Source organism: Python bivittatus, unplaced genomic scaffold, assembly GCF_059951505.1.
Source record: "Python bivittatus isolate LINGU-HERP-01145 unplaced genomic scaffold, Pbiv_v1 ctg000080_np1212, whole genome shotgun sequence".
In the NCBI taxonomy this organism is placed as follows: Eukaryota; Metazoa; Chordata; class Lepidosauria; order Squamata; family Pythonidae; genus Python; species Python bivittatus.
In genome coordinates this window covers 49138669-49164480 of record NW_028277035.1, presented here as the reverse complement: position 1 = coordinate 49164480, position 25812 = coordinate 49138669, and the positions used below count along the sequence as shown (strand labels likewise).

The window sequence follows — 25812 nt, the reverse complement described above, 5'->3', positions numbered from 1 at the left end:
AGATTTATCAAAGATAGAACTATCAACCTGCATTAGTTACATAACTGAGCCAAAGAAAACTCTAACTCCAAGTATCAATACTAGGTACAACAAACAAAGAAAGCCACACCTTTCATTTTCTGACTGTGAGGTATTTTGAAATCATCTGGTAGTCCAGTACTGGAAATCTCTTTTTCAATTCAACTAATTCATTTTGCATTTTTCACTGAGTTTTATATGTCTACCCAAAGATGCCAGCAAAAAAAATTAATAATATTTCCAAAAAATATGCGTGGCTGTTCAGTGCTTTACAGAATTTCAGACTTATTTATTGAATAATTATCAATAAATCAGAACAAATTATTTAAATAATAAAAATAGCAGAATCACACAAAAATATACATACTGAGAATATCTGCATAATCTACATTTTAGGACATTTTCTTGACACAGAATATTTTTAGCAAAAGCTACATATAACCCTGGGTTTAATTTTATTCATTCAAGTTTTCTTTCTGAAATACAAACCATTTCACAGGAAATATATAATTGATGCTGGAGTGTGAATTAAAAGTATAGCATTCCTTTGGATATTTTTGCAAGATGTAGGCTTCCCTGGCTAAATGGCCCTGTCCTGATTACAAATTTGGAATACTGTTTTAGCCACAGCACTACAAGTCACCAACCCAGGACTTGGCTGCTCCTTTTATACACTACCAACTAAAGTGTCCCAAATTTGTAACAAACATTCCAAACTGAACAAATCTGTATTTTGTATAAAATTAAAAGATTCATTCACCAGAATTCATACACATTTCCAGCAAAATGTTTACTGCTTCCCGAACCCATTAACTCACCATTCTCATCAAGTAAGTCCTCTTCATCATCTCCATCATTGTCCTCCTCCATTGCTTCCTCCTCATCTTCTTCCTCCTCTTCCTCTTCCATATCCTCCTGCTCCAAATCTGGGTCCACATCTGGATCACTCCCTGAGACTGACTCGTCCGACATGATTCCCAATAGCACTCCTTGTGCATTACCTGCTCATGATCTATGTTATAGCAGCCCTACAAATGAAAAGACAGGAAATAAAAATAAAATAAAATTTACAAGTTGTATGGCATGATATAGCACAAGCCAAGTTTGTTGAAAACTCTTCAGATCTCTATATTATTAACTTAGAGTTCTTATAAAGACATCACTTTTTACAGCTATGATATCCTTCTCATGGCAAGGCACGGGAAATGATTACAAAGTCTCCAACCAAATTGTTTTTTCTAATTTACAGCTGAAAATATGATAACCAGCACCTTAAACATCTGTGCATCTGATGACAGAATTACAAACTGAAACAAATCTAAATTGTCTTAAATCATGCATGCATATGTGCATACATAGATGATTATAATCAATTGTGTCTGAATCTCTCCTGATTCATATTTTCTAATGAATGCAATAAAAAACATGCACACACACATTTGCTCATTTTATAATAAAATGTTTGTTCCTACTTTTGAAATTTCTGTAACATCTCTCTCCCTCACACTACCTAACAGGACTTTTAAAGTGAAGAAAGACAAATATTTGCCAAAAATGATGGCTTAGTGTTGTAACTCATGCTATCATTAGTGCATAAAATGGTGTACAGAATTTTCTATAACAATTTTTTAAATACAAATCATATATTTAATGCAAACACAAATATATAATCAATTAACATTTACAGTATAACAACATATGTGTACAACCAAACTAAAGAGCAACAATAAGGGCAGCAGGTGAACAACACAAAATCAAAATCAAGGAGTGGGACAGGTCAAGGAATTGAAAAGTTAACAAGTAAAGGTAGCTGTTGTATGAAATACATGCATTAATATAGATTTACAACATTATTATAATGTTTTAATGCATAGTCAACTTTTGATCTTTATGTGTCTACTGCCTATTCAAACATTTGTACAGAATGCAAAATTTACATACAAACATTTGATTTAAAAAAAACCAATATAATCAATATGTAAAATACGATCTATCACAGATTCAGGTAAATGAACAAGGAAAGCATCTCAATAGGGAAATGGTTTATTACTGCAGTTTAACGGAAATGTACAGTACATCTTAAGAGTCTTCTCAATAATCTGGTGATTGAATTTTAACCTTATAGCCACTCGTGCATTGTGCAAGAAATGAAACCCAGTAATATGTGAACAAATTTCAACTAGCACAAACTTCAATTTGCACAAGAGTCTGGAGTACTTTCAAAGTAAATTCTGAGGGCAGTGGGAGGTCAGATAGGTGGGAGTACACTTCTCCTGATTAATCAGAGGAAACTGTATAAAGAAAGCATAAAATTGGATTTTACTCCATGTGCTGTTTTTGACTTGCAAAGCCCTGAACAGATTTCATCCTACCTAAATGTGTAAATGCATATCATACTTAAATGAACAAACAATGAATATGGTCTCCTAACTTTCATGCATGACTACCGGCTCCACTCACAAGAAGCCAGAATGTCACAGTTCAGCATAATTGTGTGAACTCAGTCAGGGATGCTAAGTCAAGAAATCATGGGTTAGTATAATATGTGAACCCAACATTGTATAGTTGCACAGCGGATACAGGAAATTATTAAGAGCAAAATAAGGAGCCTAAAGTATAAGCCAACCCAGATCGGTCACTGTTTAAATATGTACTGATTGCTTCCATTTCTTCAGCCTTGATCAGATTTAATCTAATCAGATTAAGTATAGGAAGAAAGACAAAAAGAAAGAAAAATAAAGCAAGCACAGCAAGAAGACAGTTACATAACAACTTCCTTAAAATAAACATAATGGCAAATTTTATGTTTATGCTTCCCAAAACTTGTTTATTTCTTTTTTTAAATTAGCTCCAAATTTGTCATCCAAGCAAATAGGAATATGTTCTATTTTTTCAACTTAAATAGCCAGGTTGCCTTCAGACCTTCAATTGTGGCATCTCCTATAAAATCCAGTAAAAGATCAATGTAACAAAATCAACAAATCCAGCCAGATTTAAGCATTTTTCTAAAAATTGCAGCTACATACATATATGCATACCCAAAACATCCATTAAAAACATTTTTGGCCAGTTTGGATGCATCATAGTATATAGTTACAAGGAAACACATGAAGGTCCTTTACAAGTCAAAACATATAAGAATAATTTTATATTAAACTTATTTACTCTCTCCTTGCCTTGTGGTTTGTATATTTTAATTTTTAATAATATTTTACTTTTTAATAATAATTGTGTTTATATATTTGTTGTTTTATTTGATTGTTGTATACCACTCTGAGTCACTCTGTGTGAGATGGATGGCCATATAAATTTGAAAAATAAATACATAAATATTAATATAGCTCTACTAAAATGTCATAATTGTTTCAGCTTATTATAATAAAATTGCTGAAAACAAAGAATTATTAAATAATTGAACAGAATGCTTTTAATGGATGATTTTTATTCTGATGATGTGGCTAAAGTTATCAGTCTCAATCTGACAAATAAAATATATACAGAGTGTACCAAAAGTCAGGCCCCGTAGACAATTTATCATGTAAATTACATTAAATGTTCGAATTGGTTGCCATTTTCTTCTAAACACTTCCTTACTCCTTTGATGCATGACCTTTGAACATTTCTAGGTACAGTGCCATTTTCTTTGGGAAAAAAAAAATAAAATTATTAAAACATATTATGATTGGCCTATGGGGCCTGACTTTTACAATAAAAAATCAATTTCATTTATTTTAGGGAAGCTCATGCCCGGCCTGTGTCAACTTATGCAGTGCTTATTGATCAAGCAAAGTCTGATCATAAAACACCTATCCCAGTATCATGTATCTATCCTATTTCCAGTTATATAACCAGTGTTATTTTAGAGGGCTACCTGCCAGCATGATAAACTTGGGATATAAAATATGAATATCCTATCCCAGCCAGGTAACCACAACAGACATTAGCTTGCCTCATTTTTCACACAAACCCAACCCAGTTCAAAGCCGTCCACCAAGAAAAATTACATAATACACCCACCTCCCTAGTTTTATGACAGGTTATTCCAACCTTTATCTCTCTGCACAAAAGCATCAGCATTTAATCCATGGTGGCAGCACTCATTTCAAATGGATGTGCAAGTTATTTTCAAAGATTAATTACAATATGTTGACAGTTCAGAAGTATCTCTTAATAAAATCATCTTGTTATTCCCCTAACATAATAGATATCACATAAAAAGCTAGTATTTTTGATCCATTAATTTACACACAAAAATTAGAAGTATAAGGATTATATGGCCCTGGAGAAAAAATGATCTAGAATAACTGTGACAAACTGCAAAATTAAGGAAAAGAAAGAAGAGGAAGAAGCAGTAGGAGAAAAATAGAAAGTAGAGGAAGAAGAATTCTATTTCCTTTCATAAGAAAAGGAATGAAGTGTTTATTTCAAGAGACTATTGCATAAATATCAACCTCATGCTTTTTCAGGATGTTATTATGCATCCTTTAGGAATAATGTTGTTTATTTTTAGATATGGATAGGGAACAGATTATGTATTTCTTTTACTAAGGTGGAATTTATAGCTGCCAGCCCCTTGTTACTCCAGCTTTAACCAATGGAAAGCAAGGTGAGAACAAATATTTTGAAGTTTTGAATAAAGATAGCCATGGAAATCAGGTATTATGAAACTTTTATATAATTACAGTTTCCTACATAAGTTTCTCCATTCATCCAATAATTTTAAAGATTAAATTTACTTAGTTTTTGGAAACATCAAATGTAAAAATACAGATAAAAATTACTTTATTACGAAAAACAATATATTTTACTATAATCAATAAAAGGGCAAACTAAACTAATTTGGGAGCATTATATTTCTTAAATACAACAGAAATTCAGCTTAGAACCTAATCCCATGAGCTATTAGACTAACAAATTTGATTTATTTTATTTTCATGCCAAACTCACCTTATAAAAATGACCTATTGTTTATAATTAACAATCATGACACAAAATCTCAGATACCTCTCAAGGGTACAGAAGACTTATATGAAAAGAGGTATCCACTAAGGAATGACTTATCCAGAAGGGTACAAGCAATCATTGCAATTAAAAATCTGTGTACTAGCAAAAGAAGGTGAAAGCCAAACTGTATTTGCTATATTTTTTGAACTATTTCCAAGGTAGATTAACAGAAGATGATACGGTAGCAGAAAATTTTGGAAAGCAGAAATATTTTTAAAAAAAACTTGGGATGAGAAAAGATAATTGCTGTCTTTCACCAACTCCATTGTACTGAAATGGAGTAGAATAACTGTCAGCATCCATTCTGATTCTAGAAAATATTACGTATATAGTAGCATCTGCTGATACTTATAGAACAAAAACTGGTGGTGACAGAACAGGTTGGATCATTTATGAGTCACAAAGTTTCCAGGCTATGCTATCTACCAATGTAACTCAATTTCATTACAGCCTATTGCATACAATACTCCAATAAATATTTTTAGCATAGGCAAGATTTAGAATATTACAAGTTATTCCAATCTAAAATATTAACATTTATATCTGGATTGCACTACTTATCTGAGACTGTGGCAAACTTTTGTTTTTATTTATTTCTTCTATTTATATAATCTAAAATCCTTATTCTAACTTAGGCTTGTCTTGATGTGCAAAATCAGTTGACCATGAGGCTTAGAAAGAAGGGGCTATTTTAATAAGGCTGACCATTGCTGCAATCTAAGAACAAACCAAATCTAATCCACTTTGGATATCCCATGTAAATGGTAAATCTATTATATAACTTCAGTAAGCTATTCTTTCAACATAGCTATCAGATTTCATACTAGGCGTCACATAAGTCTTGGCTCTTCAGAAACTTACCCCATATTCAAGAACATGCTTACAGCAGAAGCTGATTAACGCAGAGAGCTAATTGCTTTATGGAAGACAAGAATGAAGGCATGTACATGCAGAAAATCTGCCAACTGCAGTACATCAACACCTATACATGTATTTGCTCCAGAGTTTAAATTCTAGACCTTTCTTTCCTGTCTTTCTGAATCAACAGAACTTTGGCAGTTCACCCTGCTCTTTGGCCTGGAAATGGATAGTTCCTGCCTTACAAGCTTCATTCTTACATCAGCATTCTATCATACAATAAGAACATTATATAAATTGCAAGATTTGTTATTCTTAGTCAAGCATACAAATTAAACACAATAACTACAAGTTAGAAGAGTCTGTGGCTGAAAAAAAAAAGTGTCCTATTCTTGTCCAGAGTTGCAATAGCCTTCCTGCAGACTGGAGTTTGAGCCAAAGGCGAAAAAACAGTTTATGAATAGCAATATTCTGGACTAGTACCTATACCAACTTTTTGCACTTGGCTTTCTTCTTGTTCTCTATATTACTTTATACTTTTAAAATATATATTTAAAAAAGGAAATGTATTTTTAAAAATTGAAAAGTTTAATTTCCAAAACAAAATAATTTTATAAATACACATATATATTTCCAATAAGAGGTCAAGCCACAGAATAGTTTAATCATTCTAGAAAGAATCAGAATGGTTATTTAAGCAGAAATAAGAGGCATGGCTTAAAACATTAATTTAAAAATTAGTGATTAACTTGACAAGCTGACTAACCTCAAACTAAAAAGACTGACTTTATACAGACCTGTCTTCATGGGTCTTTCCTGGGTGCTGTATTGTTATAAAGTGAAATATTCAACAGGCAACACATTATTTTGAGTTATTTCTGTCACGGTGCTATTATTTCAGTGAAATATTTTCAATATACCACTTTTGCAGAGAAATTTATATTATCAGGCACTTAATCAGAAAAGTTAAATGGCTATATCAGCAATAGAAACATGTTCAGCTCTTCTGAGTGTATAAGTAACCTTCCTAATAAACATAAATAATATAGCTGTGTTTTGTTTTACATTCAGTTGGTAAGAGGTGTTTTGGAACATATGGGAGGTTGAATGCAAAACTGGCCACAACTCATTAAAGGAGTTGCACCTGTTTCCAAGGAAACCACCTCTTTCCAGTTGAATCCAAAGCACTGCACATCTCCAGCTACAGTTTTTATGTCAATTTCAGATTCTGAAAATGGCAGATATCCTATGTGTGTCCTCTACAGATCCAGTATGATTTCTATGGGAAAGTTTGCAGTAATGTATTTATGAGATATTTGCCTAAACCCACTCTTTGTGCAAGCTGGCAAACCTACGATAAAGCCTTCACTTAACTAGTTTCTCGTTCTGTCCTAGCTGAAAAATTATTATATTCTGCTTTGAAAATCTATACAGAAAAAAAAACCTCTGCCATGTCATGCAGAAATGCATATATATATTATTTGGAACTCAAAAGATGTTCAGTAGATGCAAGCTGAAATAGCATTAGATATTTAACCTCTTAGGGCAATAATATTCTTTCCTCAATTTAATAAACTAGTATCTAGTATCACAAATCCATATTTTAAAACTTACGTTAGAACCCTGGAAAAAGTAGAAGCAAGCACTGATCTTTTCCTTCTTCTTTTTATCATCCAAATCTTAATCAGTTCAAGAAATGGGAAGATAGGATTCTATAGGATTGGAAAGCTGATTATTGATTGGAAATATATTTCTTCTGATTATATTTTACAGAATAATAAGTTGACAAGTTCCAACTAGTTTCAAATGAGACACGTCTGGTCATTTCTTAAGAGCACAAAATCTTGACAATCAAAAACATTAGCATTATTTGAATAATGGTATATTTCAACATTATTCAAAGTCAGAGGGACCTTGTTAATATTACACCAACTCTTCTATCAAATACAACAGATTCTCTTGAATGCCTTTAAAAAGTATGGGAAGAGAAATGAATTTGCTAAATCTTCTTGGAACTTTTTATAATACAAAATTGCTATTAATTTTTTAGAGGAACTGATATAACAATAGTTCATCAGTATTACTACATGCCCTTAAAATTATATCATATACTATAAATTAAAATACTTCCATATTGTTTTGCAAGGGTTCATATTTCAATGACTAGTTACTTGGTTTAACAATGTTTTTGAGGAAATTGGAAAAATTGCACAACAGTCTTTAATAATTTATGCTATAATTAGCTTCTAGACTTAATATAACACCTGAAAATAAAAATGCATCTTTCTCTGGATCAATGGTATTTGAAAGTATGGGAAAGAACACTGGCTGTGGAGTCCTTGGTGCTCTCTGAACTTGTTTATTCTTATGAGGTTTTTTATATTCAATGGTTTGTTGATTGCTGTGTCAATTAAGATTGACAAGATCTTTGAAGAAAATCTTTTCAGATACCCAAATAATTCTGATATTTTTATTGTCCTCACTAAATGGCTTATTATAGTACGTATTCTTAGGCCTTCTGTAATAACTACTGCCTTCCTGTTAATACATCTGACAATACTCTTTTACAGTGGTCCATGAAGTACAGAACATTTTGAACAGACACATTCAGAACAGGATTTTTAATCTGATTCTTTTAAAATATACCAACAATCTCAGTAATTACAAGAGCTGTTCTTGGCACTCTTTTTTCTAGAAATGCAATTAGAATTTAAAGACATATCTAGAACTAGCATGCTACATGTATTAATTAAACATTATTAGATCTAGATCATTCACCATTACATACTGCTGAATCCTGATATGATGTGACTTATCAAATGGCACAATCAGTCAATTAGTCAGTCTCTCTCTCTTTCTCTCTCTCTCACACATACACTCAAGAACTTTGCTGCCCAAATCATTCGCTAACCATTCTCATTCCCATCCTAAAAAAATCCCCTTTAAAATATTCATTATGTTTTCCCACACCATCTGTAATTTCTTGATATATCTGTTCCTATAGCTCTTGCTTTAACCAAGTATTTTACTCTCTCAAGGACTCATGCTCTTTTTCCTTGCTGACCTCTAGACTTAGATATGTATGGGAACTGCACAGAGAATGAATGAGACTTCAGTGAATACTACATATTCTCTCCTCTCCTGCTAGATTAGAATCTATTTGTGGAAAGTGTATTATGGATCAAAGCAGTAGTTTCTATATTTGCAACCTATATAAGCCTTGCAATAAGTTTGTTACTGTATACCAAATGTGCAAAGGACACTAATTAGTAGCCCTTCAACAGAGAATTATTTAGGAACATTGTCATACAAACACCTAGCTAATATGATCAGTAGGGTGCTCTACTTTGCAAATACAGGTAGTCCTTGACTTAAACCACAATTGGGATTGGAATTTCCATTGCTAAACAATGTGGTCATTAAGCAAGATGCCATGTGACCACATCGCTTAACAACAGCAATTCTGGCACTCCCCATTCTAATTCGATGGGTCGTTAGCCGAGGACACACCCCAATCCAAGCCATTCTGGGCTTGGTCCTTTCCAGCCTAGAGCTTCAGTAATGCTGCAGCTCAGGGGCTTCTTGGCCCTCCTTCTCCTTCCCACTTTGCTCGCACACACACACCAGTGCTCTCCTTTCTGTTTCGCTCACATGCATGCACCATCCCCTTCTTCTCCTTCACTCATTCACATATACCAGCGCCCTCCTTCCCTCGCTCGCAGCAGTGCCTTCCTTCCCCCTTTGTTTGCTTGCATGCATCAGCACCCTCCTTCCCCCTTTGTTCACATGCACCACACCCTACTTCCCTCCTTTGCTCATTAGCATACACCCATACACCGGTGCCCTCCTTTCCTCACTCACACTGCATCCTCCTTCCCTCACATGCACCAGCGCCCTCCTTCCCCCTTCACTCACTTACATGCACCATGGCTTCCTTCCCTCCTTCACTCGCTTGAAGACTCTCCAGTGGTGCTTCTGGGCACTGAAGGATTCTCCAGGGGTGCTTCCAGTGTGTGCTCTACAGCTCACATTGGAAGCCCATTCATGAGGCTTTCTCATTCCTCCTACAAAGCCTTCCTCCTGCAAAGCCCCAGAGCCACAGCACAGTGCAAAGGTGGCATGGTATGTCCAAGTGAGCGAAGGGGGAAGGAGAGTGTGATGTGAGTGAAGAAAGGCCAGGGTGGGTGAGGGAGACTTACCCAAGCGACTTGCAACTTCCCCTGCTGGTTTCCCCATTGACTTTGCCTGTGGGAAGCCAGCAGGAAAGGTTGCAAATGGCGAGCACGTGATTGCAGGGTGCTTGGCAACCCATCGTGTGAACAAGTTGCCAAGCACCCAGATCGTGATCATGTGACTGCGAGGCCACTGCAACGGCCGTAACTTCAGGGACTGGTCGTAAATCCATTTTTTCAGTACCATCATAACATTCCACCTGAATGAATGGTTGTAACTTGAGGACTATCTGTAAAAAAATTTATATTGCAAAGTCAAGATGATGCAATGTTGCTTTGCAAATTTACTGGTACTGTATACCAATCCAAACATGCTTACTTAAAGTAAACGATGCATAGCTCAACAGGACTACCAGGCAGCTATGTTTCAGGGTCAAATCTTTCAATCCCTCATATTACAATGCTGCAACAGAAAAAGATTCTGAAAAGCTGTATTTGTGAACATTCTCTCCTTTGTACAAAGTATTACAGACTATTTTGTACAAACTATTTCCTTCTAGGTTGTTTTTTTGAGTCCCAGTGATTTAATACATGTTTTAGACTAGATGTAAATCAATTCCTTCTTGCTTATATTACTCCTAGGGTAGTACTACTCCTGGGGTAAACAAAGAAGCATTCTTGATATATTTACAGTTATATAAGATTATATTAGATAAAAAGATAATTAAGGATTATATCTGTCTGGTTACAGAAGTTTTAGGCCATTGAAGAAAAATGGGCCAAAGTATAGTCAATAACTAAAGAGGCATGCTTCAATAAAGGACATGCTAACATAGAAGGATAACAGAGGATTTACTTCAAATTAGGATTCACCAGAATTATGACATATACTTTGCATGTAGTACCAGGCTTACTGTCTGAGTTATGAGAAGTAATATTGACAGGAAATATTCTGAGCAAATTCAAATGGACTTCTTCATGGTTGAGAGCCTATATCCCAAACAATGCTTTACTTGTCCAGTTTTTCAAAGAAATAAATCAGAAAGTGGAATTTCCAAAGTATAATTTCTAGTTAACTAATATAACTCTTTAACAAGAGCCTTAACAATATTGTGTTCGCCAGCATATATAAATTACATAAATATCAACATCAACTGAAGTTTATTATTACTTCCAATAATGAGGACAGCAGAATTCACTACTATTCAGGTTGAGGGATTGCTCAAATATTTATTTGTCATTCCCCAAGTATAAAACAACATCCTAAAAATATGGGATTGACCCTAATTCTACAGTGCAGATTAGATTCATACTATGGCTACCAGATCAGGGCTGCGGAATTCCAGACAACCACTTGATGTCAGCAGGAACTATGCATTTTCTATATTTCTTTGCTGCCATTGAGTAGTTGTGACACAGCTTATAACTGCAGTCATGAAATAAAGAGACACCTACTATTTGGGGAAAAAACTTTGACAGGTTTGGAAACACGTTAAATTGCAGAAACATAACAATAACAACAAAGGTTCACACTATCAAGACCATGGTTTTCCCACTTGTAAGATATGGCTCAGAAAGCTAGACCATTAGAAGGGTTGAATAAATTAATGTCTTTGAATTGTGGTGCTGGAGAAAACTGTTCTGCCTTGGACCAGAAGAAATTATTCAATTCTAGATGAAGTAATACCAGACTTCTCACTGGAGATACTAATAACAAAACTAAAGCTTAAATATTTAAGGCACATAATACAAAGGCAAGAGTCACTGGAGAAGCCCCTGATACTAGGAAAAATTGAAGGCAGTCAAAAAAGAAGCCAACAGAAGACATAAAGGCTAAATACTATCATTGTTGACATAAACAGGAGTTTACAAGAACTAAAAGAAGTAGCTGCTGACAGCCAATCCTGGTGAAACTATGTTTATCAGGATATGAAGAGTCAGAATGCACTGAATAAGTAACAACAACTAAGTAGTTGTCTGGATTTTTGCAGCCCAAATCTGGAAGTTCTGTTAATTGCAACCCAAAAGGCATAAATTTTAGTTTATCACATAAAGATAAAAGGTGGGAAAAACATCATTTCTGAATTTCTGTTTTTTGAGGTGTTACTACTAACGTGTATTTTACAGAAAATTTTTTATTGGAAACAGATCTGGGAAATGTTCCTATGAAAATGTTCTGATATTTTAGAACAGGGGTTCCCAACCTGGGGTGCCTGCACCTCCAGGGGGTACAAGATGGAATTTCAAGGGGTGCGACAATTTTATGCACTGAGTTAAAAGCTTATTTTTTAAAGTTCAATTTGTTCACCCGCATTAGAAATTAGACTTCTTGATTTTCAAATGTGATATTACTTTTGTAGAGGGTGCAAACATTAATTAAACATTTCCTAGGGGTATGGGGCATAGAAAAGTTTGGGAACCACTGTTCTAGAAAATAATCAAAATAATCCTCTAAAATAAATTTAAGAAATATTAAATAAATATAAATCTTTGTGCAATTATTAAAAAGTACTAATCATTTATGATTTCTTTCCTTTTTTATTTCTGTAACAACAAATAAACTACATAAAATTTATCTCACTTGCTAGGAATAATCACTTGAAAACCATTACATTTTGAAGCTGTCAATCTAGTCACATGCTAAATTTGCAAATAGTCACCATTCATTTTTAATAATGAACACATGAATTGGGAAAATTCTTCTGGAAAAAATTAAGCACTTGAAAATTTTCCATTCAACTAAGCAGTTAATTCAACAAACACTTTTCAAACATTTTTTTCAAACTGTTCTTTGAACACAATGAGCTGGATCCAACTCTAAAGATCCACTGTAATTGGCAACAGTAGTAAACTGTCAAACGTTTTACAGATAGGAATCTAAGTTCAATCTGTACTTATAGGTTAGATTTGCACAACATAATTAATTAGTCAGTTAAAGTCCTACTGGCTGCATTTCCACAGCATGCTAGGTTTAGTTAGTTTTAAACTTGATTAGTTTGCTGTGGCTGAGGGTGCTGTATGAATTCAGTTCATCTGGTTAATTTAAGATTCAATATATTGTGCAGACCCAGAAAAGGAGTTAATTCAGTAATCAAGTTACACGTTATATGAATTTACTGCTGTACATACATCTTTTTCATTTTAAAATATCTGCTACTGCACAAGTTTGCAACTGCCTCTGTATTAACTAGATTTTGCCTCTGACTCTGGTATTATTTGTAAACTGTGTTTTCTCTCTACAAACACAAAAGATAAAGTGCATGTGAGCTTTCAAACTTCTACCATAATTGCAAAACTATGCATTAGTGTGTGGCACATTTTACCCTATAAACACAATGGATATTGCACAGAATTCATCAATGTGTGATCCCACAGCAGTGGTTGCCAGTGGAGGAAAAAGTAATGACATAGCAGTGCCTGGAGATTAAAGGGGCTCTTTTTCACAATTGTCACTCTTAATTGTTCTCATATGGGCATATTGAGAGGGGCAATCTGAGGGACAACATTTTAAGCCTGGTTTAGTGAGATCATTATGTTTACAACATTGTTTTAAAACTACTGGAAATTATCTTCCAGTAAACATGGAGAGAGATGGGAAAGAATTTTGAAATTCCTAAGTAGCAGCACAAAATTTCTTTCAGTGCCAGGGCCGTATTAAATTCCTTAGCTCATGTCTGTACAAGTAAATCCCGATCAGGAAATGGACCCAATTCCAAAAAAGGTACAGGACCAAGCTGACCACTGTACATGTATGTATGTATGTATGTATGTATGTATGTATGTATGTATTTCACTGAATTTGTTATGACCACCCACTCCAATAGGCTCTGGGTGGTATTACACTTAAGTAACAGAACTGACTTAATCTTCCAATGTCTATAACTAACTATAACTTAGTGTGTAACTAACCTAAACCATGTAAATGACAACTTCCTGTTTATTCTTACTGCCACATCCATCTCCTTTTCTGTAGTTTTTTCTGTTTGTTTTTAAGGTAAAGATGTCCTTGAGTTAAAATCAATCCCTGGTGACCGATTCCTTCTTCTGGGTTGCCATTTTTCCCCCACAACTTCGCAATCTAGAAAAAAGCCCTGGAATATCCAAGTGGTCCCCCATCCAAGGATTAATTAGAGCTGAACATGTTTATCTTTCAAGTTAGCCAAGTTCTGCTGGATGTTATTACCTGCTGAGGTGGCTGCATTTAAATGTTAAATTCCTTGGGAACAGGGACTGTCACATTTTATTCTGTAAAGCACCATGCATATTGATAAATACAAATAAAAACCTTTAAAAAACATTTGGGAAAAATAAAACAATAAGGTTGCTCATGTATGTATACAAAATGTAGATGTACAACTGTTCCAATACTTCATATGAGACAGACATGACACTCCCACATTCCCTTTCCAATTCTCTTTCATAAATTAATAATTTAAACTCTGCTGTCTTTCCACTCTTAATTATTCTGAACATTCATTCTGCTGACCTGGTTTACATGTAATGCAAACCCACATTGTAGCTCATTTTGCTTACTTAGAATAATATGTGAACCCATCCTAAGAAAGAAAAACAAACTTAAAGTTTTCAAATCATAGTGGATGGGGTCACACATAACTTCCTTATTGATTGCTCTGACAATCCCACCTCTTGGGTTGGAAAGTACAATGATCGGCTCCAGAGAAAATGTGGCTGAAGCATGTGGAAGAAGACCTAGGAAAATTCAAACTCAACCAACAGAAGTGAAACAACTGGCCCATAACCAACAAAAATGAAAGTATATGCTACTGTATGTATCTGATATCTTGTCTTTCCTCCAGGAGCTCAAGATGCTATAACAGTACCTTCTTTACTTTTTCTCTATAATCACAATCCTGTAAGTAAATTTGGGCTGACAGACTGTTATGAAGTCATGTACTGTACTGAATTTCCATGGCTAAGGATAGACGTGAACCTCATTTTATCCCATCCTAATCCCACATCATAATCAATACATTCTGGCTTAATGTGTGAACTATTATTTGACTGAATAATTCCTCTTTGGTTCTGTCCTGTTTCTATAACTATGCCAAGCCTTACTAAACTCAAACTTCTGAGAGTAATTTCTGATATGCTCCTGATGCACAAGATAGAGAGAGCAGAAGCTTCTCCTGTTTCCCATTCTCTACAACTCTGTTTTGCCCAAAATTAGAATTTTCACACTCTCCAGGAAAATTATAAAAAAGATGCAAAAGCTATTAATGTACTAAAAGTCTGTATATGAGATGCAAAAACTGTATTTCAGATAAAACTGAAATATGGAAGAAGCACAAGGCAATTATAATTCCCTTTTCCCCAAAACACTAGAATATAAAACATCTCTTGACAAATCAGTCCAGAGTTCTCATTCGAGGCACAAATTACCAGGCTCAAATTTTCCTACTTCAGACACATTATACAAAGACCCAACCCTCTGGAGAAGGTTTAATGCTGGGAAAGGTAGAAGGAAAGAGAAGAAAAGGTGGTCAGCCGCAAGGTGGATGGACTCACAGTGGTGATGAGTGCACCCTTGGGAGTCCTGAAAGAACAGGTTAGGGATAGATAGTCATAGAGAAAATCTATCTATGTGGTCACTAGGAGTCAAAAAGGACTTGATGGCACATAATCAATCAATCAATCAATCAATCAATCTCAGGACAAACGTTTGTCTATCACTCATCTCTGCTTCCTTTTTCAAGTTTTGCCTTCTATCATGCTATTCATTATCCTTCAGTTCTCTTCCTTTCCTGATCAAGGCATTAATTCCTTATGTATTATTAATTAATTCAATTTCAAGTGCCACCCAATTGCCAAGTGATTCAAGGCCTCTAATACAAAGGATTAAAACAAAATCAAGACAGTACATTAAAAAAAAAATCAAGATAATAAAACAACCATACCAGGGGAATGGCTTGACTGAGTGATTATGTGTCAGTAAGTCAGTGTTGACTCTTAATGACCACGTACATAGATTTTCTTCAGGATGATATGTCTGCCACCTGGTCCTTCAGGTCTTTCAATAGTGCACCTATCACCACTATAATTAAGTCCATCCACCATGCCAGGGGAAAGCAAATCTCCAAATACATAATACCTGGTAGGTTCACAAATCACCCCAGCCCAGTGGCAGAAGGAACAGCCATATTTTTAAGACCTTCCTAAAAGCCAACAGGATTAGGGCTCTATGGACTGGGGGGGGGGGGGGCATGCTATCCCAAAGGGCAGTCATAGCAACAGAGGAGGCATTACTCCTTGACCCCTTTGATGACACTACTTTATTGACAATACCCCGTCAGTTCTTATAGGACTAGCAGGAATAATGGGGGAGAGGTGGTCTCACAAATATCCAGGTCCTAAACCATGAAGGGCTTTACAGATCATCAGCACCTTGAATTGCACTCAGAAGCCAAATGGCAACCAGTGCAGCTCAGAGAGGTATCAAATGGGTGTATCAAGGCTCACTTATAAGTACTCATGCTGCCACATTCTGCACCAGCTATAGCTTCTAAGTAGTTTTTAAGGACAGCCCCATATATTATGGTCTCCTCTTCTTGTACTACCATGTTCTCCAAAAATCTATCTCATAGAATTATCCAGTCCTCCAGAACAGATGCACCAGTGAACTGGGAGTAAAACAGAAATCTATTCCCCTGACAGATTCTGTTCCTTCAATAGACACAGCTGAATATACAATGTATCTTCACATTTTTCTACAATAATTTCATTTAATATGTGACATGACTATCCTAACTCATACTTTCTAGTTTTTCAAACTCTGATCCTCTCACTGTATCAGATGCAACCCTTGGAGGCAAAATGAATGCAACTTCAATCTTCTGAACAGCATCTATTTCACTTTAATACTCGGTAGTAACAAATAAAATAAAAGCATATATGATTTAAGCAAGTCACCACAAGCCACATTTGGTAAGTTAAATAGGACAGACATCAAACAGCAATTATCAGGTGCTCTCACTTTGAAGTTTTCAAAGTGTTAACAAAACACTTTGTTCACAACTGGTTAAAATGGGAAACAGCCAAATCTAAAGTTTTATCATTATGCCCAAGTCTTTCCAGAGTGCATATCTAAATTAATCTTGCCAGCTACTTTTGTCTCTTAATTTACTTTATAACATTTTATTCTTGTAAAACAATCCAAAGATCTTCCAAAGAGTTCATAGTATTTTGAACTAGCCATACAATGCAAGGACGCCGTACTCCTTGCAGCAATAGCCATATACCTCGGGACTACAAATTCTCACTCAGCATCTAGCCAATAATCTTATACATATTCTTTGCTCCCGTACATATCTACTGAGTCTTCCCTCAGCACCCCTAAAGTCTCCCAATCTTCAAGGCAGCAAAACGTTAGAGAGGAAATTCCACCTCTTTATTCAGTGGAAACACTCTTCCCGTACACTAATTTATCCAGCTTCCTTCCACCCACCCACCCGCCGAAAATTTCGAGCCTTGATCCCCTTCCTTACACCTCCCCATGCCGGCCTTTCCGTCCCCGTGTGCCCACGCCAAACCCCGGCTGAAGCAATGCAGCGGCCATGCATTCTCAGGGCGACAGCGATGCCTGGCCTTCTTTCTCTCGAGCCTAGCTTTGCGACGGGGAGGCGGGGGCGGAGGGGTGCCGATTCTCTGCCTCCCACCCCTGGGCCCATCCGCTCCCCCGGCGCCTCCATTGGTGCGCGGTCTCTTCCTCCTTTCATACATCCCTCTTTGCGATTCCAGCCAGAGTCCAGCTCTCACCTCCTAGTGGGGCTGCGGGCCAGGCCGCTGAGGGAGCTGGGGAGGGGGCTGAGGCACTCCGCGCGCTCCTGGTGCGCGCCGGCCCCCGTTTACTCTCGTCGTTGTCACCGTCACCGCCTCCTCCTCCTCGTCGCTCCTCAATCCCTCCGCTTGGGGTACGCAACGGTAAAACGTCCCCTTAGTCGGAGCCACTAGGAGGATCCCCCGGGCAGCAACAGGCGCACCGGCAGCAAAGGTTCCGAGAGTGCACAAAGGTTCCCACATCCCTCGGGGGTTGGCACAGTAGACAGAAAGGAGGCGAAAAGAGAAAAAGGAGGGTGTGAGGACCTACAAAAGGCACCGATCAGGGACAAAGAAGGCCCTTCTTTGCTAAAATGGTTATAACAGAACCTGAGGCAGTCCAGGCCTAGAAAGAAGCAGGGGATGTTCAATCCCAGCGCCGATCTTCTTGTCTTAACAGAGCTCTTAGCAAGCCAAATCAAGCAACCTCGGTCTGCTTGTTCAGGTCAGCTAGCTTCCACACAGCTATTGTACCAAGGGGCCGGGGGGGGGGGCGACGACAGGTGCCCACGTGGTCCTTACGATAAGAAAACAATGGTTTAAGTCCCGGGTTCTTTTTTTTTCCAATTTGCTAAAAAATAGCAGAATGCAATATAGTGCTTGCATATAAATAGAAAAAACAAAGAAATACTGTTCTGAAGGCCAACTAAAATATCAAAGTAACAGAAAGCATCGGAGCAACCCCAAGAACTTCTGAACGTTTGCAGTACAGAATTACTGACTGAAAGTTCAGAGAAGAACGAGAGGAAAAAAATTAAGTTGGGCAACCTGCAATTGAGGACTACATACAGCCTTCAGCCTAATTTCACAGTGGTGAAAAGATCCCAGAAAGGAAATAGCTTGAGCAACTGAAGAAGGGGAGCCAGGAAAAAAGAAATGATCTGTAAGTATGAAAGCAAAAACTAAAACCCTGTCAGAAGAAAGATGGAAGGAGAGAGCAGGAAGTTCTCTATAATTTATCAGTTAAAATCTCTTGACAAGGGGTGTCCTATTCCTTTTCCAGCAATCTGTGGGGACATAAGAGAATGGCAGAGAAATAAGAAAGAAAAGAAACCATGTTCATCCCTCCCCAGATCATCCAAGCCCTTCCCCACTCTCCCACTGAGGAGTTTATTGTTACTCCAAAAAAAGGTATGGTTTCAGCCAAGCTGTATTATGTGGAGGCTGAAGTTGGTTCTTTATTCCCAATTCCCAGTTCCTGATTAACGTGAAAATTCCAAATATAGTAATCAGTAAAGTGGATATAAATACAATGTTTTTATAATGATAGACCTAAAATTAAAGATAGAACTCCAAAGATAGGGACTCCAAAGGTAGAACTACAGTACTTCATATCTTATATCTTTGTAATCAGGACTCCTCCCCCTTCAAGTTAAGCAATAATATAATACAATAAACACTGTTATTTTTATTCAAAGACAATTCTTTAATTACAAGAAATATGATGCTTGATAACTGAAATTATGCTGCAACTGAACACTGTGTGCCATTCTATCACATGATCACCCAGAAATACACTGTTCTAGTTCTTTGATAAACTAGCTAGGAAAGCAATAAGAATTTTTACACTTTCATACAACAGTTCTCACAAAAGGGAGACAGAAGGTTAACACAGGCTGATGAAATGAGATGGGTGATGAACCATGTTGGACTGGAGAGTTTTGGAGCTGCCAAAAGTTTGTCTGCTCCAGAGTGAACCAAAGTATTCCAGAGTGGACAGGAGAAGACCACTGAAACATTCCAGAGTGAACCAAAGACCACAAAGAAATGAAGAGATCATCCATTATGGGATCATATTTTGAAGGAAGTTCAAGGAAGAAAATGCTCTGCTAGCCTGAGAAACTGCCAGTCATGAGTACTTAACATCCTTGCTTAACTTTAAGTGGGAAAGGGAATGCAGACAAAGCTATACACGTAGATACCCACAAGCCTAACTTAAGCATGGGTCAAGCAGAGAAGAGTTAACCCAGAAATAGTGGCTCATGAAGCATTCCTATTCCTTTATGGTCAAAGAAAGAAGACAAGGGAAGAGGGAAAATCCTGTTTAACTATCTAATACATAATTAGTCTTGCATACAGGAAAACAAAATTATGGTATTCCTAGGTATGTTATAAATAAAGGGAGGATACCCTTACCACAGCAAATGTGAGACACAGACAGCCCCAGTTGCACACCCTGGTGTTAAACTCAAGTTTGCCAAACCACTTTCCACAGCAAATGGGGAAGGGAGATTAGATGATCCTCAAATTGCACCCCCATCTCTATCAGATCGAGGGAGAGATTGAATAAAAATGTCCCATTATGTGTTTAGGCAGCTACTTAAGAAAAGGGATTTTTCTAGGCATAATCTGGAGGAAGAAATAAAACAAAGGAATTTAGAGTGCAGGGATTGGCTTGAAAGCAGGAAGAGAAAGAGGAAAAACAATAGTCAGTCCTATTCAAAGCAATAAGCAGGGGGCAGGGGAGATGGAACTAGAGTGTCCTCAGCCACTGGCCCTGTTTCTAGAGACCCTGCTAGCTTAAAATTCCTAAACTGGGAGAGGGAAATGAGGTTTTCTTGGCAATATTTGAGACAGCTGCAGTGGTGTATCAAAGGCCCAAGAAAGAATGGACAGCATATTTGGCTTCTAACCTCACTGTAAAAGCCTGAAAAGCTTACACTAGTCCTTCAGCTGGAGATTTAAGCGAGTATGACAATCTGAAAGAAGTGATTTTGCACCTGTGTGATGTTAACATATTGAGAATATGCTTTTGATCTACAAGAAAACATTAGAGAACTGTAGGCCAGGTTACTGGATCTAGGAATAAAATGGCTTTAGCCAAATGCCAAAATCAGTATACAATAGTAAAAGAAATCGTCCGTGAACAGCTATTGCATATCCTACCAAATTCAATGAGTTTCTGGGTTCAGGAACACCATCCTGACATGGGAAGAAGGGTGATAGAACCTCCAGAGGATTATTTAGCAGCTCAAAGAGCAGAGGAGAGATGCCATGGACTTTCTTGTTTTAGTAAAACTCCCAGAGCACAAGTTATAACTGCAAGGAAAAACACAAAGACTCAGGAGGCAAATGGAGGCTTACCAGAGGAAAAAGAGGGAAAGGAAGCCCCAGACAAAGCAAAAGAAGCATATTTTCTGCCACTATGGATATTGGGTTGTATCATACAAAGGAAAGAAAATGCAGAAGAGGACAAAAATGTCTGTTATATATGGGATAAAACAAGATATTGGGCTATGCCTCAAAAATATCAAAACTCTAGAATAATTCCCAGAAGAAGTACGAATAGTATGCATCAATTTGCACATCACACAGGTGCAAAATCACTTCTTTCAGATTGTCATACTCACTTAAATCTCCAGCTGAAGGACTAGTGTAAGCTTTTCAGGCTTTTACAGTGAGGTTAGAAGCCAAATATGCTGTCCATTCTTTCTTGGGCCTTACTTGGGCCTGAAATCAATAGTCAGGAAGCAGAAGGCCTCACCTAGACAGAAACATTCATAATGTGTGTCTAAAGGCCATCACTACCATCTTGGGCAGACTAAAAAAGTCCCATTGATTGAAGCTTAGATGTAGATCTAGAGTCAGTAACAGAAAGTTACTGTTAGTATTGTGAAAAAGCTGCCATGCAAAGTAATTACTGATACTGACCTGCTAATATGTGAGTACCTGGTAGCTGGAGATATTGCACTGCAACATCAGTAGGAGAAAGAAGTAGCTAGTGTCACTACCAGAGTTAAAAAGTAACAAAAGGAAGTGGAAGAAAGGATAACGGAAGAGCTATCCTCAATTTTACCCTCCCACTTGGATGTCATTGATCCTGTCAAGTAGCCATATAAAGAAAAAGATTTTAGGTGGGTAGATAAAAGTACTATCCAGCCTTTACAGTGGAAATGGGATGTGGATATAAGCCATCTTTAACAAAAAGGCCCTTCCTTAGCAAGCTGCACGGAGGCAGTAAAGATGACCCTGCTTTTATGAGAAACCTTACAGAGTTAAAGGAGACCCTGGCAGTGGAGAAAAAGTGAAGCAAGTAGTGAGCTCCACAGAGTTTCAAAGCAGACTTATTCAAACTCACCCATAAAAATTCTTAGTCAGACTATGTAGCACAAGAAGAAAATTTTGATGAAACTTAGAAATTGTCAAAGGGCTGGCAGAAACAGATTCCTTTAGGCAGAATAACTAAGGATAAGGAAGTTCATTGTCAATCCTGCCTAGAGTGCCAGGATGTAAAACCCAAAGGGAAACAGGACAATGCTCCCATGGGGAAAAAATCCATTGCTCCTGTCCCATTTTCCAAAATTGCCATGGATGTAGCTGGACCCTTATCAAAGTCAGCTAAAAAGAACCAGTATACAGTATTCTGGTTTTAGGTAACTGTGCCACTAGATACCCTCTTGCACACGATAACAACCATCATAATTGCAACGGAATCAATTCAGATATTTAGTAGAGAGGGCATACCTAATGAGATTTGGACAGATCATGCTCCAAACATTCAGTCTCCACTACTGAAGCATTTTGTATGCAGTATTTGGGCACATCTGGAATTAGAGCTGGTCTGTATCATCCTCCAATGGATGGACTAATGGAGTGTCTTAACCAGACTTTGAAAAAACTGTTAAAGAAATATGTACGGGATAACCCTAAGCATTGAGATGTCTGGCTTCCCTATACTGTATATTTTTGGCATATAGAGAAGTTCCACAGGCTTCCACAGGCTTTTTAAGATGTTATATGGAAGAAAACCAACAGAGATATTGGATGTGATGGAGAGGCTTCACAAATGAAGTTACAGGTCCAAAGAACATAGTTGACTAACTTTTAAAAGCGAAATCACAGAAATTCAGTCACATGGTACCCCCCAAACAACAACAACAACAACCCTAAAGGTTGTGCAAGATATACAAAAACACTGACACAATATTAAGGCCAGGTAGAAATAAATAGGAAACAAGGTGTTGCTTTTGTTATCTAGTCAGGAATGTAAACTGCAAGCTTTGTGGCAAAGCCCATTTACTATGGTACAGAAGATGGAACTTTACAGTATACCTTGCATGTGATCCTTAATGGATCTGTATCTTCACAGAGGGACATGTGCAGTGAGGTATACTAGTTCTGTCCTGGGCCCAGTGCACTTCAACATTTTTTATAAATGACTAAGTGAAAGGAATAGAAGGGATGTTCATCAAATTTGTAGACAGCACAAAGCTGGAGGAAGTGGGATTTGCTAACATCTCAGAAGACAGGTTCAAAGTTCAAAAGGCTTTTGACAGACTTAAATATTGGGTCCTATCCAACAAAATGTTGTTCAGTGGTGAGAAATGTAAGGTTATACACTTAGATAATAAAACCAGGTACACAGGCACAAGATAGGCAGTACTTGGCTTGGCAATAGTACTTGTGAGAGGATCTGGTCCTGATAAATCACAATTAAGCATGAGCCAGCAGTGTGCTGCAGCTGCCAGAAGAGCCAATGCAATCTTAGGCTGCATCAGTGGAGGTATAATGCTGAGAACACAGGAAGTGATAGTTCTGCTCTATGATGCACAGGTCAGACTACACAAAACAAGAAGGCTGGTGAGGAACTGTACTCTTTTGTATGCTTTTCCACCATTTTTTTATTTTATCTTTTTAATTTAAATTGGTTGTTTTTAATGGTTTTTTATGTATTTTGATTATTTTATTATGTATGCTGCCCAGAATCACTATGTGAGGTAGGCAGCTATACAAATGTAATAAATAAATAATGGAATGAGTGCAGAGAAGAGCAACAAAGATGGTGAGGGGCTTGGAGGCAAAATCCTATGAACAACAGTTAAAAGAATTGATTATGCTTAGCCTAAACAAGTGGAAGCTGGGAAGACACATGACAACAGTTTGAAAAGCTGTCACAGAGAAGAATGTGTGGATTCATCCTCCATAGTTCTCAAGGGTAGGACAAGACCCAGTGGGTGGAAGCTTTATATAAAGAGATCCAAACTTGAAAGGAGGAGGAATTTCCTAACCATGGAACAACCTGGCTCCTGGAGTTGTTGGTGCCCTATCACTCCAGGTTTTCAAACAAAGTTTGGGCAGCCATTTGTCTGGGATGGTCTGAGGATTCCTGCTCTGAGCAACGTGTTGGACTGAAAAACCTCCAAGGTCCCTTCCAACCCTATGATTCTACGATTCTAAGTGTGATCAGTGCTGTCTCTGTATTATGTCCCAGCTTGAAACCCAGGTCCAGATAATCTGTTTCTTCCAGAACTCTTTGTAGCTCTAGTCCAACCACCTTCTTGACAACTGCCAGCCTTTGAGGTAGGCCAGGTCAGGAAACTATACTTTATTGATATAGACTATAATAACAGAATCTTGAAAGCCTGACTGAGTTTTCCCTTTCCTTCCTCTTATACTCTAGTGAATTACAGGAGAGCCAGTATGAGCTTCTTTCTTAACACTTTCTCTGTTTCTTGGGCTTAAAGCATGCTTTGTTTATGCAACCGTCATCACTGCGTAGCTTCTTGAAGGTCATCTCTGTGGCTCTGTACAACAACCTTACGTAAAAGGGAAGATTGGTGACTGGATGAAAATTGTGTAGAGCAATGCTTCAAGGCAGGTGGAACCACCTTCTCTCTCAAGGATGAATTTACCACTGTACGGATCCAAACACATTTCACCTCCTTTAATCAACCAGGAAGGACATGGATCTAAATCAGACTAACAAACCTGAGGATCCTTTCCACTTCTTCAGGCATTATAGAGTCAAACATTTCCCAGGTAACAAGACTGTGCATTGGCCAACTCAACAGGACTTGCCCAGTCGGAGTCTAACTCAGAGCAGATCCAAGTGATTTTATCCATCAGGTGCCTAGACTATTTCTCATAAGAGCCCTGTAAATATTCTTGTGATCCATTCCTCCCTAGCAGGCTGCTGACTGTTAGCTATTTACAGACACAATCAGAATGGAAAAATACTTAGGCTTTCCTGTTCCTATTGCCATAATAACTATAATATGGGGGTCTCATGTGCTCGGTTGAGTTCCTTCTTGGTCTTCCTCCAATAGCACACTTCTGTCATTTCCTCTCCAAAAACTCCTTAGAAAACCAATCAGTACCACAGGATCCACAAACAGAGAAAAAAGTTGTCTTTTTAAATCAATAAAACCGAATATCTAGATATAAAATAGAGATTATTAGGAAAAGGAAAGCACAAGACAAACAAGAGAAGGCAATCTTTACACAGGGAATTCTGAATGGAATCAATACAGTCAGGTTAGTTTAACTAGTTATGTATTACGTGCTTGAATAATACCTTCAGACAGTATTCCTCAACCTTGGCAGCTTAAAGTCTACACATCTTCAAGCTGCCAAGGTTGAGGAACACTGCCTTCAGACATTCACTGCAGACAGCATGGTTAGAGGACATCTGAGCCTCCCACCTAATGTTGTTATGCAGGCCTTTCTTGCCCTTTCTTTCTTCCTAGCATTATCTGCATAGTTCTACAAAATATAGAGGTTAACTGAAAGCCAGCCTGTTTGGGAAGACTGTGTGCTCCTTTGTCTAATCAAGCCAAATGTTGCAAGCAAGAAATAGTACTATTTAGTTTCACAGGCATGCTGTTGTATAGAAAGGTTACATAGAAGAGACTTTTTTGGAAAACAAAAGATGAATTCCTTCTATTCAGAACTCTCAGCATGGGTTCAATTCTTCAAATGCTTTAGAGTGTGCCATAACAAAAAAATAGAAGTTTGTCACACAGACTTGTTTTTTTGTCTCAGTGGTATCATTTTGTCAAAAAGGGAGTGGTTAGTACGGTTACAGAATCACTGAAGCATACCCTAGTGGCCGATTTTTGTGGCCCTACGTTTGTGAAGCATTTCTGAGGCCTGTGGCCCATTGAGGTGGCTGATGCTAATAACTTATAGGAAGGCAACCAAGATCATG

General features: G+C 37.3%; 1 protein-coding gene across 2 annotated transcripts in view; it reads right to left on the bottom strand.

The window, feature by feature from the left end:
- Window positions 1–17999, bottom strand: part of RAD54L2 (RAD54 like 2) — a 71578-nt gene extending 53579 nt beyond the window's left edge. Inside the window, exons 1-2 of one of the 2 annotated variants that reach the window (XM_088134030.1) lie at window positions 17826–17999; window positions 837–1046 (exon numbers count right to left, since the gene is read on the bottom strand). In XM_088134030.1, coding sequence (XP_087990156.1) covers window positions 837–990 — 154 coding nt within the window. In that variant the 5' untranslated portion in view covers window positions 991–1046; window positions 17826–17999. The remainder of the gene's footprint in view (window positions 1–836; window positions 1047–17825) is intronic. The other variant, XM_088134028.1, reaches the window with a different exon arrangement.
- Window positions 18000–25812: the final 7813 nt, after the last annotated feature.